Below are 18852 nucleotides of genomic sequence, written 5' to 3' on the forward strand. Positions count from 1 at the left end.
GTTTCAGGGTTGCTCCGTCCCACCAACGGGAGTTTTCCTGTTTCTTTAGTTTTTCAAGTTTAAAGAACTTGTCTCTTAAACCCTCTATACGTGCAGGACCTGCCGTGGCTGATGCCTGGTGTGTGGGCATGCCTTTGGCCAGGTTCTCAAAGAGATCTGCCGCTGCTTTGTCTCTGTCCATGGTGTGGTGGACAGATATGCGTACACAATTAAGGTCTAGTGGTTCAAGATGTAACGTGGAGGCGCCCAATCTGCAAACTAGAGAAACACTTGAATGGGGTTTTTAGAAATTCAGATCTCTCAGGCGCACTACCTCAGTTATACGTTACAGAGTGTAGAGTGACAGGTTGGTATGTAGTGCGTGAAGAGCAGGCGGAAAAACACCCTTAACCGTCTAAAAAGTCAAGGGACTAAACAAATATATACAGTTATGCTCTCGCTACTACAGTAAAGTATCACATAAACAGTACAGTGACTGGTAAGTATTCAAAGAGACAGAAGCAGATTCTTTGGTGTGTTCTTGGTCACAGCAAGAAGATGGTTTATTCTCTCCAGACTCAAGGAATGTCATACAAAGCCGACACGTGTTTCGTCGTGTACAGTTGAGTCAACACGACTCTTCAGGGCTGATGATACAAGAATAACATATGCAGATTCAGTAATGCATCTTGTCGTTGTGACATACTGCAAATGGTGACAAAAGTGCAACCAACATGCAGTAGTGCCGTGCGTCTGGGTTCGCACATGGTGGTCGTGTATAGTGGTGACGCTACAGGTCTGGGAAGTGTGTCACCCCAAGGCTGTGGGTGGTTGCCCTTGGGTGGCGGTGCACAGACGTGAGGTCTTGTGACATAACGCTTGGGTGTGTGGTCACATTTAACACATACACGGTGATCTTGCACTCCGAAGGTTCGTGCGGTAGTGAATCAATTGAAAATTAAAAATGGTGAACTATTGTGTGGGGGTGTTGGTGAAGGACTGTAACGGTAACGTGACGTGGTTTGAAAACGGTGTTTGTCCGTGATGTATAAAGGCAAGCAAGATATTCCGTTACCGCGCAAATAAAATTATTGTTTAATAAGAAATTATACTCTCTCTCGACATGATGGCTTGTTTACCTTAGAGCTCAGTACGATCGTGGTAATTAGCATTAGGTCTGGACTAGTATTCATGTGTTGGACGTTTATATCGGAGAAAGACTAAAGGAGAAAATACAAAAAGGATCATTAGGAAAAGCATTCTAAAGGGGGATGGCATCTATTCAGTAAAATAGATGGCGGACAACAGATGCGGTATTCTTACCACTGATTAATCCAAATGTGACTAAATAGAAACGGTATGTTCTTTAAAGATAGTCACGTAGAAAGTACTTATGGCTTGGCAATCTGCCTTGTTGATTGCCAGAAATCTTCGAATTTAATCACTCTGTTCAAAAAAAGGACAGCAAAAAGAAGAAAAAAAAAAACGAAAAATCACATTGGTTCTAACAGCTAAATGCGCGTTGTAGCGCAGTGCTTCAAAGATACATATTACATCTCGTGTTGATGTGAGCCTAAAGAGGTTTAAATTAACGAAATACCTGACTACTGGTGTGTGTCAGGAGGTAGCCGGGAGGGGATCCGTCTGATAAAAGGCTCGCTAGAAACGGGTGCGTTTCTTGAGTGGCGGTGCGCTGCAAAAGGAGAAGCAAGAGCACGAGTTAGCTAAAAAAAAAAGGCCCGGTTCTGTGGGCTTCAGACCGTACAATTGTGAAGGAGGGAAAATGACTCATGGTGTGTCTTTCGTTTCTGCTTACCCGTGTTCAGGTATCCCTCCTCCTATGGTTCCCGGTCGCCGTCTCTCGGTACGGACACGTGACCAAATGGGAGGGGTCACTTTATAAGAAAGATAGACATCGAGGATGTCCAAGTAAAAGGTGGCGTGAGAAAAAGGGTTCGCCATCTTTAAGTGGAAAAAGTACATAGCGAAATATGCAGTTCTATGAAGTTGTCGTCTCATTAGGACGAAAAGAATGCAGTTTCATAAAGGAACCCACATTATATGAACCTGCCTAAAAAGCATGTCTGGAGTTTCAGAGTAAAAAGGTCGCAGGTGTAGCTAGTTGGGACTCGCGAATGTTAAAAATGTCGAGGTATGGGAGGACTAAAAATCCACGTCGTTCACGGATGGAAAAAGTACAAGGAGAAGTATGCCGGCTGAGAAATAATTATTCTCACCAAGGATAAAGAGGTGAAAGCGAAGCCATATGACAATAAATGGTTTAAAGTAGGGGGCGCGTCATAGTGGTTAGTATGGGTGTAAGTGTTTCGATCACAATACCTGAGCGAGGTGAAGATCGTGAATTGAGTGATCTTAGTAATTAAGTTGACGCATGCTCAGTGGCCAGATGTGCTGTGCTGTGAGCTGACAGAAAGTTGTGATGGCCTCTAGAGTGAAGGTGCCCCACTGTCACCACTTGTTAGTGAGCGTATCATTTTTTTCAAAGGATTCAAAACACATTTACAGTCTTGTTTCTTGCATAGTACGGTTACTTAACAATATTAGACCTCGGTATTGGTCAGAAATATTACATGGTACAACCGCTCATGAAATCATGTATCAACACAGTACAAACAGTTGGTATCTTAATTAACTTCCTAGTGCATTGTAAGCATGTCTGGCAATGTCTGTGTTTAACACTGTGAGTTCCTAGCTGATCATACATCAAAGATTCAGTCGGTCTTTATAAAAGAAGGGTCCCCCGGACGGCTGGCTAGTCGCCCAAGAAGAACTGAAGCTCAGGGTCATAGTTGAGCCCCTGTTCCACGCATTGTAAACGCATGATCCAAGTCGCCTCCCTACGTCTGAGCTTCAGTTCGCGGTTGCCCCCTCTGATGTCGAGGGGAATCACGTCTATCCCGAAAACACGTACTTTGATATCATCTCCCAGTGGTTGACATTCCGCTACATGTAATGCTACCGGGTATTTGGGGTCTCTCTTCTGAGCTAACTCGTGCTCTTGCTTCTCCTTTTGCAGCGCACCGCCACTCAAGAAACGCACCCGTTTCTAGCGAGCCTTTTATCAGACGGATCCCCTCCCGGCTACCTCCTGACACACACCAGTAGTCAGGTATTTCGTTAATTTAAACCTCTTTAGGCTCACATCAACACGAGATGTAATATGTATCTTTGAAGCACTGCGCTACAACGCGCATTTAGCTGTTAGAACCAATGTGATTTTTCGTTTTTTTTTTTCTTCTTTTTTGCTGTCCTTTTTTTGAACAGAGTGATTAAATTCGAAGATTTCTGGCAATCAACAAGGCAGATTGCCAAGCCATAAATACTTTCTACGTGACTATCTTTAAAGAACATACCGTTTCTATTTAGTCACATTTGGATTAATCAGTGGTAAGAATACCGCATCTGTTGTCCGCCATCTATTTTACTGAATAGATGCCATCCCCCTTTAGAATGATTTTCCTAATGATCCTTTTTGTATTTTCTCCTTTAGTCTTTCTCCGATATAAACGTCCAACACATGAATACTAGTCCAGACCTAATGCTAATTACCACGATCGTACTGAGCTCTAAGGTAAACAAGCCATCATGTCGAGAGAGAGTATAATTTCTTATTAAACAATAATTTTATTTGCGCGGTAACGGAATATCTTGCTTGCCTTTATACATCACGGACAAACACCGTTTTCAAACCACGTCACGTTACCATTACAGTCCTTCACCAACACCCCCACACAATAGTTCACCATTTTTAATTTTCAATTGATTCACTACCGCACGAACCTTCGGAGTGCAAGATCACCGTGTATGAGTTAAATGTGACCACACACCCAAGCGTTATGTCACAAGACCTCACGTCTGTGCACCGCCACCCAAGGGCAACCACCCACAGCCTTGGGGTGACACACTTCCCAGACCTGTAGCGTCACCACTATACACGACCACCATGTGCGAACCCAGACGCACGGCACTACTGCATGTTGGTTGCACTTTTGTCACCATTTGCAGTATGTCACAACGACAAGATGCATTACTGAATCTGCATATGTTATTCTTGTATCATCAGCCCTGAAGAGTCGTGTTGACTCAACTGTACACGACGAAACACGTGTCGGCTTTGTATGACATTCCTTGAGTCTGGAGAGAATAAACCATCTTCTTGCTGTGACCAAGAACACACCAAAGAATCTGCTTCTGTCTCTTTGAATACTTACCAGTCACTGTACTGTTTATGTGATACTTTACTGTAGTAGCGAGAGCATAACTGTATAAAACCACAGTGGCCATTGTTGAATTTTGGTCTCATGTGATTCCAGCAATAATTCTAAAAGACAGTGAGATCCTCCATAAAAATTGATATATGTTGCAGTTGTAAACAAAAAAGAAAATCAAGCACAGGAAAAATCTAAGGAGAACAGCAAAATGAAAATCCATCACCATGACCAATTATCCAACAGCACCAAAAATCTTGTCAGAATAACCAAAGAAAACTTAACCATCATGATAAAGAATGCAGAGAGACATATCTGGAATAAAATGCAGTCAAAAAGGAGATGACACCAAAAGAAAATCACTGGTCCTGGATCTTAGAGAACTTAAACAGCCACAAACAAGGAAGGGAAAATAAACTCCCTTTCTAACAGAAGCTTTAGAATTGCATACTTTAATATAGCAGAGAAAAATCCAGAGAAACTTGCACTAATTCTGAAAGCACTCCGGCGATGGTGGCCCTACAAGAAACCTGGACAACAAAAACCTTTGACCAAAAAGATTACTTCGTATATAACATGCCAGCAGAACCCGTCAGCCGGGGTCACGCTAAAGGTGGACTCACAATCCTCTTACATGAAGATTTCCATTGGGATCCGGAAGTCATCACTAAGCGTTTGCCGAACATACAACGTATTAAAGTTAAGCACTGGAATGAAAATATGAACATTTCGCAAGATTTAATAATTTTTAACGTCTATATTCCTCCAGGCTCCAAAAAGATGCTTTAATGATCAAAATATTTGAGGAAATTGAAAACATGGTGGAAGGAAAAGGATTCTCCTCCGTTTTCTAACAGACTTTAATGGGAACATTTCTTATGCACTCTTAGAAAAATGGGAATACAGTGAAGAAGAGGAAGCTCTGTCAACCCCAATACCACTACCATAATGCCAATACCATTATTTCCCCAAGGGATAAAAGCAGATAATCGCAGGAAAATATTACTTTCCTCTCTCCCAGCACTAAATGGAGTTATCCTAAATGGATGGACAGAAGGAGATATTCCTGCAGCCTGGATGAGAAAAAGCACCTTCAGTTCATCGATTCAAGATTAGAGATTCTAGATTACATGATTTACTGCCAAGATTTATTCAGGAGAGCATTACAATTGAATTCCAAATTCACTCAGGAAAGCGATCATGCAATATTATATCTCAAAACAGGAATAATATTGCAACCTATCACTCCATGTTCTATCATGCATTTGCACAGTACCATAGTTGTGATGTGAACCAGGTTCAATGGTGGTTAACATGGAATTCAACAACAATCAATAATTAAATTCTGCAATTGTCACTGCCCAAGTATTACAGACTCCCATTTCCTCAGACCCAATAATAAATCTCAAATTAGCCCTAATCAAAAAGTGCTATCCCTGCAGTATATCCCAAAATGCTGGAAATCCCAAGCAGGAAATCGCAAAACAAAGAACCTAGACAAGGGCTCAATTGCACTAAATAAACCAATTCAATTAAAATTTCTACATTTTTTAGAGATTAGACACCAAGAAATCAAAAACATAAAGAATCGCCACCGGAGGGAAAAAGAACAAAACGAAGAACTCACCAGGATCAAAACTAGGTTGATATGCAGGTAGCAACTAAACAAAAAAACAATCGGGCATACAGCACCTTAATTGCCATAGAAACAGGAATGAAGAAATTGCTGCAAGCCTCACGAGTTCCCCCAACCAAATGGGAAACATATCTACAAGATTTATTTAATTTAAACTTAAGGCAGAAAAACTTGAATCAAGCAACAAGCAAAACAGGAAAAAACATCCAAGATATCTGTGCTCCTGCAGCTCAGCAAACAGAATACTACATAAAGAATGCCAGGTCTTCTGCTGAAACGGGACCAGATCAGATCCTGATAAATGAACTTCAAAGCAACCAAGAAGAATGGAGTACTTTTTTAGCCCTCCTCTATTGTCATTGCTATGCTACCAGAGAAATCCCTAAATCATGGCTGGGGAGCATTGTGATCCCAATCTACGAAAAGGGTTCCAGGTTGCTGCCTTGCAATTATCGACAAATTGCCTTGTTGGATGCTACAGGGAAAATCTTTGCAGCAAGCGTCCTGGAACATCTGAAGGACTGGGCTCTCTCAAGTGGAGTGATCCCAATAAATCATCCTTGGTTCTGACAAAAACACTCTGTTACCGACAACATAGCAGTGCTACAAACAATAATAGATAAATATGTTGTGGCAGAATCGCAAGTCGTCTATTCTGTCATTGTAGACAGCGTTTGATAGAGTAGACAGATCTGCACTCTTGTTAAAACTTAGGAAATTAGGAATACCAAATAATTCCAAACATAACTAAAATTAAAATTGTTTCCTTCAGAGGAAGAAAACAACATATACAATTCTACTGGACATTAGGGGGCAAAAAAATACACATATTTACGGGCGAATATTTACACAAACATTACAAAATTCACCTCATCTACAGCATTTGGGCAGCAAAGCAGATGTACACGTCGTGGCTCTTCAACGCTTATATTGCTCTCTGGGCACAGGCACTTTCAACCCCTTTTACAGGTTTTAGTTCCAAAATTCAACCCATTTTATCGTATGCATTTGAATATATTCTAATAAAACAGTGGAACAAACACAAACTAAAGAAGGGAAAATACTTTGTAAATGGATCTAAGTTCATCAGGCAGTTCCTGCATTATTTTATTATGGCTCAGGATTCTCCCTTTAACAACATTTACCTCCAGATGGAACCACATTGAAAATGTCACTAGTATTTGTGATCTCTGTAATGGAGTATTGCAAGATTTACATCATGTTCTGTTTGTATGCACAAATCAGATATTAGTTGAGGCCAGACACCGGTACTTAGAACCAATTCAAACTTGATGTAATATTACTTCAGTGCAAGACCTTATTTTGCTTCTCAAATCACTGTCTGATGAATTTCTGTGTTCTAATTTTTTTGTAATTTTTAAAAACTTTTTTTTAAATTGTATTGAAATTATTATCCCACTAATGTTTTATAACAAAAGCATTTTAAAAATGTGTTGTTCTCAGTAGCGAACTAAATTAAATAAATAAAGTTGAACTTGTACCCAATATCATAATTGGTGAATCTGGTGACATGATATTGCAGCTCCAGTTCTTTACCAGGATTCAGACATGGCAGGCAAGGTCATCTTTGGCAGGGCCTGACACACTTTGAACACTACTCTATAGTTAGTTGCTAGAATCCACACAGGTTTCTGAAGCCTGACATCATGTGACTGACATTTGTGCTGCGTGTGGATGAAACCTCCAATGTGTAGGCTGGATATTATTCTTAAATGAGGGAATCTTGCTTTGCTACTGCCCATTTGGTACTTTCATGTAATACACAAGGATCACAATAGTTTTTCAATCATTTTATTAAGTTGTAATTGCATAAAGGAAATTAATAACATTTTAGGTAAAACAATACCATTACACGCTCACTCAAGAAAACAGTACCTGAAGGGATTGTCACCCATTACTCACTGTGGGGTATATTATCAAGAAACAGAGTTACAATTATCGCTGCTTCAATAGAAGCCCATGTTCTGGTGTCAACATGGGCTTCTATTGGAATTCTCTACGGCATTTGAAAAGCCCATTATCGCCACTTTAGCTGCAGTTTTCTGCCACTATATGCCCCTTTATCTTCCCTACATTGCTACAATATATCACCATGTCACTTTACAGTGGTTCCTTCTTGTGGGATCAGCGTTCAAATCCTAGAAAGCAGACATTTCTTTCCTTCATAACGATAATCTTTTCTCCATCGTACCACCTGTGTTTCAAGGTATCTACATAGGATGATGTCACCTTTAGGGCCATCAGGATCATTGTTTTCCATGACACAGATGCCAACCTGAAAACACCATAATGTGTCAAAATCTTATCTCAAAATGTCAAAGCTTTATGATTTCCAAATGTGTCTATCAAATGCCCACAAAAGGCATTTACTCAATTACCAACAGTTCTCAATGGCATTGCTAAAGTATTGCCAAAACATTGGGAATTTTAGTCCGTCTTGCACCTTGCCATTTCTCTTCCTCCTGTAGTACATAACACTGGTTGGTTCCCTGAGCCAAATTATCTCTAGAGGTCCAGGACCCTTGCCAAAATGCCCACTATTAAAATAAACACAGCAGCCATGAAAAGCAGTCCACGTCCAAAAATCAGCATCATCTTCGGCACTGTCTCGTTGTTGATTGGATCCATTGGTTCAGATTGGTTCTGGACCAGGTGTGGCCCATTTTGGTCATAATGGGGATAATCAGAAACATTCTGGCAATGTTCTTCCCCTGTAAAACATGAACACAACATATGTTAGAATAAGTAAATGTCTATTAACTATTCAAAGTTGTCTGAACTGAATACTCACACAATACAAATAAAATAGATAAGTGAAGAGTCTGTGAGTTTAGAATTCCTCTGACAGACACTTGGGCGAGACTCAAATGACAATTGCATTTATTTTTTTATTTTTTAGATGTCCAGGAATAGTTTAAAAACTTTCTCACAAACATCTGGTAATACATAATCCATTACACACTAATATATTCTGTTCACTTAAGCATTATACAGGAGTGTATATTCAGGATGTGTAAAGAGTTAAGATTACATGCATCTAATGAAACTGTGTGCTTTCAAAGGTATGGAGTCGAGGGTTTGACTCATCACTGTATTGGGCAGTTGGCTGTATCATGACTCAGGATTGGTGACTTTCAAGAGGGGTTCCTTCTAGAAAACAGATGTCAGCTTTACATTTGTATAAATAATCTAGACATTTGCATTGTTTGACTCCTCCTTAACCATTAAAGAAGTTTACTCTGCCATTAAATTCTCAAAGTCCAAAAGTGCACCTTGTCCTCATGGAATTTCAGCCAAATTCGACAAAATATTTTTCCACTCAATTAGGTCCAGTACTCCTATCCTTGTTCGAAGATTTTGATTAAATGCTTCTGTTGAGGGTACATTTAAAGATGCCACAATTATTGTGCTCCCCAAACCAGATAAGAACCATACTCTAATTTCAAACCTTCGCCCTATCTTGGTTATTCATCAAGACTGCAAAATTGGTGGATTTAGATGCATGATCACAAACGAAGGACTGCAATTAACTCATTGATCTCGTAGCTGCAAATCTGAATGTGAATGATAATATGGTGTGCTCCGCATTCAAATTTACCAAAGGTGGTGATTTTATTGGACATTTCAACATTACCAATAGTACATTACATACTTTTAAATGTGTTCTATTAATGCAGCACGATTAAGAAAAAAGTGGTTCTGTCGGGTAGGACTGAAAATAATTCAAAGTACATTAAATGTAATATGAAGTATGCTCTCTCAACATACAAAAGAAAAACAACAGTACTCAATTTATTAGTTCTGTGCTCAATTGTTTATCTGAATTCCTTCATTTCATTATGAGCAATATGGTTATTCCAAACGGACCGTGTAATCCAATTATGTACAAAATACTGTTGAGTGACAGTTTGCATAGTGAAGAAGTGACAAAGTGAACAATATATACAGTGTCAACAAGGTTCTATATACAAATATTTCTTTAGAGAAGGCCAGAGCTTTATTTGAATCCCGCAGTTTCTTCCCTAGTGTGGAAACCCGGTAATTCTGGACCTAAGGAATGCGTCAACGTTTCGACCCTTCTGTGCCCCTATTGGTGGTCACGGCGGGTCTTTTTCAAGACGGGGCATGTAGAGATTATATGTACACAGTCCTGGCAGGCTTGAAGATTTAAGACCCGAGGAGTGGTGGCACAAAAGCCTGTAGATCGGTTTCAATGAGGCTGTAGCGAAAATGAAGCCTGGTACAGTCTACCTCACTGGCTAATATTCTGCTAGCTGTCGATTCGTGCGGTGATGGACGGAGCGAATTCTCAGCCATCAGGAACAACAATGATTCTATTAATGCAGCAGCTATGAGATTGATGAGTCAAATTCAGTTGCTTCTTTGTGAACATGCCTCTAAATTCACCAACATCGAAAGGGTTGTTTATATTTAAATCAACCCGTAATGATTTTTGTAAAGCACTCATTTCATTGGAAAATTGAGAAAGCCGACATATTGCTGAAATGCATCTTTGAGATTAAATAAATATGGTAACAAGAACCCAGTGAGTGCCTTGCAATGTTGAAGGGGCGCTGACTTATTTGTGTGGTTTTCATCATCACACGTCTGTGTGGCCACCATTGCAAGTTTGGAAGCATGGTGAAGTCAGAGCAACATGTTTAATTTCGACTCCGTGAGCTGCCACAGAAGGGATGGCCCACGGACCAATGTTGGCAATTATTACATTTTAGGGAAGTCAGTAATCTTACCAGGGTTTTCATTTCATTTTGGAATGATAACCAGTGGCAGCCGAGGGCACTTTTAATACACAACATTATAGAAATCTAAAAGTGAGTGACAATGTAGTGAGCAGTACATTAAAAATGATGATTTAACAATGGTAGTGAGTTTATTGGACATTGTAGTATAACCAACATTATAATACTTTTAAATGCTTTCTATTAATGTGGCTGCTCTGAAATCAATGAGGACATTGCAGTTCTTTCTTTTTGATCATGCCTCCAAATCCACCAATGGCGAAAGGGTTCCTGATATTTAAAAGAACCCGCAACTATGTGAGTGAACCAACTTCTTTATCGGAACATTGAGAAAGGCATCCTGTCACCGAAACACATCTGTGAGATGAAATGAAGTTGATAATAATAACCCAGTGAGTGCCTTGCAATGTTGAAGGATTTTTTAATTATTTGTGTGATTTTCACTATTCTAAGTGTGTGTGGCACCTGAAGCAAGTTCTGTTGCATTGTGAAATCTGAGGGTCATATATATATAAATATATATATATATATATATATATACCCAAATAACCCTCCTCCAAAGAAAAAGGCAGAGGCCTCAGTAGGGGAACAAAGTGAAGCTTCTTTATTGCAGATCTAAGTCAGATAGGCGGGCGTATGTATTTCGGCCGTGTGGCCTCTTCAGCGCCCAGCATGTAACGGGGGGTGAGTTCAAGTGCTGCCAAAGGTTACTGCCCCAGTTAAAACAGTTCTATTAGGCTCCACCCTGGAGCGGAGATCAGTATCACCTGCTGCGGCTGTAGGATGGTGGAGCAAACTGCAAGTCCCAACATGCAATAGTTCGACATAGTCGGCTGCAAAGTTGCGGAAACTACAGATCCTTCGAGCGGCTTTCTCCTAATGACCCGCACTGCCCTCTACAACAGCGAAGCTCCTCGTGTCCCCAAACTACACAACCACCGCAGTTAGGTGTAATGTCCACGGGGGCAAGTGCAGCAGTGTGCCGAGTCCAATGCGGAGTTCCGTGACTCCGACACCGCTTCTCTTCTTCCTGCATGGAGTGGTGGGCCTGGTCCTTCCGTTACCACGTAACAAAGGAAAGCTTCTGCCGAGGCAGAAACGGCGCCAACGATGACCAGGCCAGCTTGAGTGTAGGGGCCTCTGTAAGCATGCTGCTGGCTCGCAGTGCAAAATGTGTCCAAATAACCCTCCTCCAAAGAAAAAGGCAGAGACCTCAGTAGGGGAACAAAGTGACGCTTCTTTATTGCAGATCTAAGGCAGATAGGCGGGCGTATGCATTTCGGCCGTGTGGCCTCTTCAGCGCCCAGCGTGTAACGGGGGTGAGTTCAAGTGCTGCCAAAGGTTACTGCCCCAGTTAAAACAGTTCTATTAGGCTCCACCCTGGAGCGGAGATCAGTATCACCTGCTGTGGCTGTATATTACCTACTGGCGGTCACCAGTAGGTAGTTATAGTTAGGACCTAGCTACTATAGGAAATCCGCAATATTCTATTGGGAATAACTTTGGCGCCGGTTGAGGAATTTGCGTATAATTCTCCAAAATGTATGCCAGCTCTGCTCCGCTCCTTCCCTGAAAGTTTGGGGGGATTTGTGAAGTGGGGGTCCGAGAAAAAAGGGGGGTCCCAAAACGTGTTTTCCCCATGTTAATTTCCATAGGACGAATTGACAAGGCTACAGCCCGAACCGCTGAACGGAATTACGCCAAACTTTGCAAAATTGTAGGGACTGGTACGCAGAAGTGCCTTTGTTATATTTGGTGAAAATTGCTCCAGTGGTTTTTACCAAAATTAACTTTAAAAATATATATATATCTATAGGCGCGCTCCGAGCGCTCACCGGTACGCGTACCGGGGAACGCACCCGGCGCGCCGCAGAAGTGCGCGAGCGGAAAGCTGATTGGCTCTCGGGTGTCTGTCAACATTCTAAACAGTCCGGAGAGTCCGCCATCTTGTGTCTCGGTAGAATCGAGGTGAAAATAAAAAGGGGGAAATGATTAAAAGGGGGCAGGGTAGACACCTCCTGACCCCCTAGGTTTTCTGAGGGAGGCCAAGAAGGACCCTGAAGGGCAAAAAACTATTATTTTTTTTTACATTTTCGCTGGGTAAGCGCTGGGTGCATTCCCATGTACGCTTACCAGTAGGTGCACCCTGAGCGCACCACGGAGAAAAACAGTGTAAAAAATTAGAGTAAAAAAATAATTTAGAGTGCTTAGAGGTAGGGTAGCTCTGAAAAGAGCTGTTCTGTGATGTGGGTGTTTTTTTGTACCTACAAGTAGGTACCAATGCAGAGTCTCAAATTCAAGAGGAAGACTCTATTCCCCTCATCTGTAAAGTGTACACCATCTCTCCTATAGATGCCTTGCATGTTGTAACGCAAGTTGTTGTGGTAAATGGAACCCATACCATAGTCTCTGAGGAAAGCAGAAACAGATGTATTCACATGTTTCCTTGCTTTCTCAATCTGTGGACAAAATTGGTTGGACCAGTTCCATTTTTGCATTTGGCATATATTAGAAAATACCAAGGCAGTTTTTGGGAAAAGTGACATCAATTGCCCAAAGATGTCCTTTAAAAGCATTTACAGACCTACCGCAGTCAAAGTGCCCAGGTCATTGCCACCACAGTGCACAATTATGAGGTCAGGGTGTGGTAGATGCATAAAGGGTTTTATCAATGGTATCAATTGGTGACTTCTTAATCCTCTCTGTCCAATCCACACAATGTCCACATTTGGTAAATCAAGGTTGTAAATACCTCTGTTACTTGCAAATTTTTCACTCCAGTAGACAAAGCTATGACCCACAAACCAGACGTTTGGCATCTTGAAGGTAGATGTGCTTGTATTCAGATGAGTTGTGGAAATGAAATGGCAGTTTGAAAGTAGGAGTTATGAAAAAAAAGTGGTTGAGATTCAGTGCACTTGAAAAATAAGAAATGATTGGTGCTTTCTTAAAATTCACCACTGAAAATTAGGGTGCATGCTTTTTTTTTTAAAGAAGTCATTTTAATGGTTGTTAAAAAGTCATGTAAAGAAACAGTGCACATGATTATCTAGTACATTGAGAGGTCAAACACCCTTGCTGGATTCTTTTGCAACATGGTATGATGAACTTTTGTACTGTGTGCTGGGTTAGGTGGGAGTTACCATGGTAACAGGGTGAATGAGCACTGGGGGGATGGGTGAATATTATGTGAGTTTCAAAGTGTTGAAATGTAGAACCAATTAAAATGTTAGTTTGGTTTTGAAATAGTGTGGGAAGAATTTTAATTGGTTAAGTCCAGGGATATGTGTGAAGAATTACAGGGAATCAGAGCCATTTCTGGTTGCAGTGTTTCAGGAGCAATTCAGAGATTATGCTTAAGAAAATCTGGTGTGTGTGACTGACACTGTTCTAACTCTTCCAAAGCATTTTTAAAGGTAATGATTCTTTTAATAAAGATAGACTGCTGTATGCACTATTGGGAAGATTAAGAAGCATATTGTGCTTCTTTATTCTTGCATTGTGTGTCATGTTTTTTGTAATGCTGTTAAAAAAATATTGGGGCATATTTGACATGTATTTTGAAAATGAGTTAGGTTTCTGCCTTGTTTTGTAGTGGTCATTTAAATGGGCTGTGCTCTGTGTTAAAAATGATTTACTATGGAAAATGTGTTCTGGTAAAATGTCTGGCTTTTAAATTTTGGTCAAGGATTACAGTGAGTGTCTGTGTGAAATAAGGAATTACATTTTCACATTTTTCAATAATGTCACCTGTGTCTGCTGACAGTTTGCCTCTCTTAGCTTAAAGGGTACTCTGTGCCTGTGTCCCATGTCACTTTGCACGTGCATAATCTCTCTCTTTATGTGTGTCATTTCTCTCTTTGTGTGTGTGTCATGACATGTGTCTCATGTGCCTAAGATCACACTGTGAGTCAAGCTTGATTTTCAATGGATCTGGGTGAATAATTTGGTTAGTTGTTGTGTTTAAAGTATGGAAATACATGTATTCTTAAAGTCAGTTAGGCTTTAGCATATGTACTAGTAGGGAATCCTAGGCAGCATGTCTGGTAGGCCTCTTACTTCACAAATAGGCTCTAAGGTGTGCAATCAAGATCCTGGGTGTGCCTTTGAAATAAAAAAGGAATGTTATGTCTTGCTTATTTATATATGTGGTCTGTTTTTTGCCATTAGACACAGTGAAATAGTATGACCAGAGACACACATATTGCATGCAGAGACAGACATGGTAGATTACATGTAACATCCTGGTCATGTGCCTAAGATCACACTTTGAGTCAAGCTTGATTTTAAATGGATCCGGGTGAATAAGTTGCTTAGTTGATGTGTTTAAAGTATGCAAATATATGTATTTTCAAAGTCAGTTAGGCTTTATCATATGTTCTAGTAGGGAATCTTAAGCAGCATGTCTGTTAGGCCTCTTACTTCACAAATAGGCTCTAAGCTGTGCAATCAAGATCCAGGGTGTGCCTTTGAAATGAAAAAGGAATGTTATGTCTTGCTTATTTTTATATGTGGTCTGTTTTTTGCCAGTAGACACAGTGAAATAGTATGAGCAGAGACACACATATTGCATGCAGAGATAGACATGGAAGATTACATGTAACATCCTGGTCATGTGCCTAAGATCACACTGCGAGTCAAGCTTGATTTTAAATGGATCTGGGTGAATAATTTGCTTAGTTGATGTGTTTAAAGTATGGAAATACATGTATTTTCAACGTCAGTTAGGCTTTAGCATATGTACTAGTAGGGAATCTTAGGCAGCATGTCTGTTAGGCCTCTTACTTCACAAATAGGCTCTAAGCTGTGCAATCAAGATCCAGGGTGTGCCTTTGAAATGAAAAAGGAATGTTATGTCTTGCTTATTTATATATGTGGTCTGTTTTTTGCCAGTACACACAGTGAAATCGTATGACCACAGACACACATATTGCATGCAGAGTTAGACATGGTAGATTACATGTAACATCCTGTTCATGTGCCTAAGATCACACTGTGAGTCAAGCTTGATTTTAAATTGATCTGGGTGAATAATTTGATGAGAGTTAGAAAGATGGAAACTGTGAGCACACAGGTGACATAATTGAAAAATGTGAAAATATCATTCTTTATTTCATACAGACACATGTGTGATCCTTGTCAAAAATGTTAAAGCCACACTTTTTAGCATGAAACATTTACCAGAGTGAGATGAGACACACACAAACAGATAAATTACACATAAAAAAGAGAGAGAGATGGGGCAGGCACAGAGTGAGTTTACACACAGGAACAGAGTGAGGTGAGACACAGGCACAGAGTACCCTTTTAGCTTAGAGATGCAAACTGTGAGCAGACACATGTGACATTATTGAAAAATGTGAAAATATAATTCCTTATTTCATACAGAGACTCAGTGTGATCCTTGTGAAAAATGTTAAAGCCATGCTTTTTACCATAAAACATTTACCAGAATGAGATGAGACAGACGCAAACAGACAAATGACACAGACAAAGAGAGAGAGATGGGGCAGGCACATAGTGAGATGACACACAGGCACAGAGTGAGGTCAGACACAGGCACAAAGTAGCCTTTAACCTTAGAAATGGAAACTGTAAGCAGACACAGGTGACATAATCGACAAATGTGAAAATATAATTCCTTATTTCATACAGACACACAGTGTGATCCTTGTCAAAAATGTTAAAGTCATACTTTTTACATAAAACATTTACCAGAATGAGATGAGACAGACGCAAACAGACAGTGACACACACAAAGAGAGAGATGGGGCAGGCACAGAGTGAGATGATACACAGGCACAGAGTTAGATGAGACACAAGCACAGAGTAACATAAGACACAGGCACAGAGTGAGATGAGGCACAGGCACAGAGTGAGATGAGGCACAGGCATAGAGTGAGATGAGATACGCAAAGAGAGAAATAACACACACAAACAGAGAGATGGGGCAGGCACAGAGTGAGATGATACACAGGCACAGAGTGAGATGAGACACAGGTACAGAGTGACATAAGACACAGGCACAGAGTGAGATGATGCAGGCAGAGAGTAATATTAATAATGAAACTCTACTGCACTGTTGCTGTGACACAGTTGCTGTGGTATAAAGTAACTTATGTTGTTACCTAGTGTTTATATCGTTCAGTTATTGTAATTGCTATGTAGGATGTTTGTAGTGGTCTACAATATGTTATTTTTTCTTTACCACAGATTGTAATCATCTATAGAAAGATAAAAGAATATGCTGTCAAAGGAAAGACGTAAAAAAAAACATAAACAGGATTTAAGGTCCAAGAAAACAGAAATACAAGACTCATCCAAAACACAATCTTCGATGAAAAAAAATAATGCTCCTGGTAAGCAAACTAAGGACTTTTTAAGAAAATTATTGAAATGTCAAAAAAAAAAGATGTTGTTTCAAAGAAGAATAATGGATCTCTTAATAGAAATAAAAATTCTGCCCCTCAAAAATTGTTAGACCTGTAGAAGGAGATGATATTGTCTATAGCAATAGAAGGAGAAATCAATTTATTGAAATTCGTAGACGAATGTTTTATAACAGAATAGTTTCAGAGTTATTAAAAAATGTAAAGATGTATCAAACAAAGACTGCTTTTTACAAGAAAAAAACATAATGAAGATTGTGGATGAAGCATTTAAAGTGAAGGTATATGGATTAGTAATGAATAGAATTCGTACACTAGATAAGGAAATCAATGTTTTCAAATCAAAATGTAAGTGGAAAAGAGTAATTAATTGGACACATTTTTGTGATGTTTTTTCTGGAGAATGGAAGCATAGTTCAAGTTGTGAGCCATTTTTTAATAAAGAAAGTTACTTTCAGGATAATGATTTGGTGCATGCAGTTGACACCAGTGGTCGAGCATATGAGGTGAAGGACGGTTGTCCGGTTGAAAAAGAAACAACTGTGCCTAGAAATACAGAAGAGGTGTTAGCTGATGAAGTTTTAGGGAGATGTCCTAAGGCTCCAGTATATACTTGGAATTGTAGTAGTATTTGTAGTGTGCGACAGGATTCAATTGATTTGTTTATCAGTTTCATACGGACATATACTAAGAAAAGTCTACAAAAAAAAATGAAACTTTTGCAAGAGTTAGATCCTTGTAGAGTGAGAGAAAAAACAGGTTTGCAAGGGCATTCACCGGCTTGTCTTTCAAGAAAAGTATGTCAGAGTGTTTTTCACCATTTTAGGATGTTAGCAGTGCATCATAATAAAGTGAGGAAATTAGTGAGAAGGTTGTATTATGCAAAAAGTCCAGCACTTAAGCTAAAACAGTTAAACAGTGCTCTTTTGCATGGAACTGAATTAGATGTGAAGAACATTTGTGAAGAAATTGAGTTTTGTTACTTTGGTGAAAAAGAGGACAGTGCAGAAACTGATACAGTAATAGAAGGTAATGTGGAAGAGAATGTAGAGATTTCAAGTACAGAAAAATTTGAACATGAAATTACAAAGTTTAAGGTCGATTCAAGTGAAAGGCCTAATTTTACTTGTGTGTGTTGTCGAGGAACTCATTACAAGAATCAGACTAGATTAGTTGATTTATATGTAAAAAGCGAAAAGGAAAATAATAATGAGTGGAAGGATTTTGCAACCTATTTGTTGGTAGAAAATTGTTTTGATTTGAGTTCTGATCAACGTATTTGTAAATATTGTTATAATAAATTAAATGAAAACAGAATGCCTGCTCGAGCTGTTCATAATAATCTGGAGTTGGTAGACATTCCTTCTGAATTGATGGATTTAAATACCTATAAGTCTATTCTGATTCAATGTGTGCATCCTTTTCAGGCTATTATTCGCATGGAGCCTAAGACAGGGACATTGCCTCCTTCAGGTTTACAGAGAGGATTAAAGGGAAGAGTTGTTTATTTGCCTCTAGATTTTAAGAAAAATATTGATACAATTGGTGTAGAAAAAGTAGAAGAGGAACCTCTGGTTATTCTAGTTAAAGGTGTTCCGACAAAAAGTAAGAAAATCTGGCAAGAATTAGTGGATGTTAGGAAAGTCAAAAAGGCAACGTTGTATCTGGTAAAAAATAATCAGTACTATAAAACTGTGTATGTGGGAAAAGAGGAAACAAGTGTACAAGACGACACTGATGTCTCTGCTGGGCAAATAGGAAAGGTTGATGTCTCTAGAAGAGAAGAAATTTATGAACATTATAGTGTTCATCCATTGCATTCCAAAGAAGTAATGGGG

General features: G+C 39.7%; 1 protein-coding gene across 1 annotated transcript in view; it reads right to left on the bottom strand.

The window, feature by feature from the left end:
* Window positions 1–8370: 8370 nt before the first annotated feature.
* The window catches only part of LOC144827822 (multidrug and toxin extrusion protein 1-like), a 227396-nt gene continuing 216914 nt past the window's right edge, over window positions 8371–18852 (bottom strand). Inside the window, exon 14 of the mRNA XM_078685988.1 lies at window positions 8371–8576. Coding sequence (XP_078542114.1) covers window positions 8371–8576 — 206 coding nt within the window. The remainder of the gene's footprint in view (window positions 8577–18852) is intronic.

This window comes from Lissotriton helveticus, chromosome 4_1 (genome assembly GCF_964261635.1).
Source record: "Lissotriton helveticus chromosome 4_1, aLisHel1.1, whole genome shotgun sequence".
In the NCBI taxonomy this organism is placed as follows: Eukaryota; Metazoa; Chordata; class Amphibia; order Caudata; family Salamandridae; genus Lissotriton; species Lissotriton helveticus.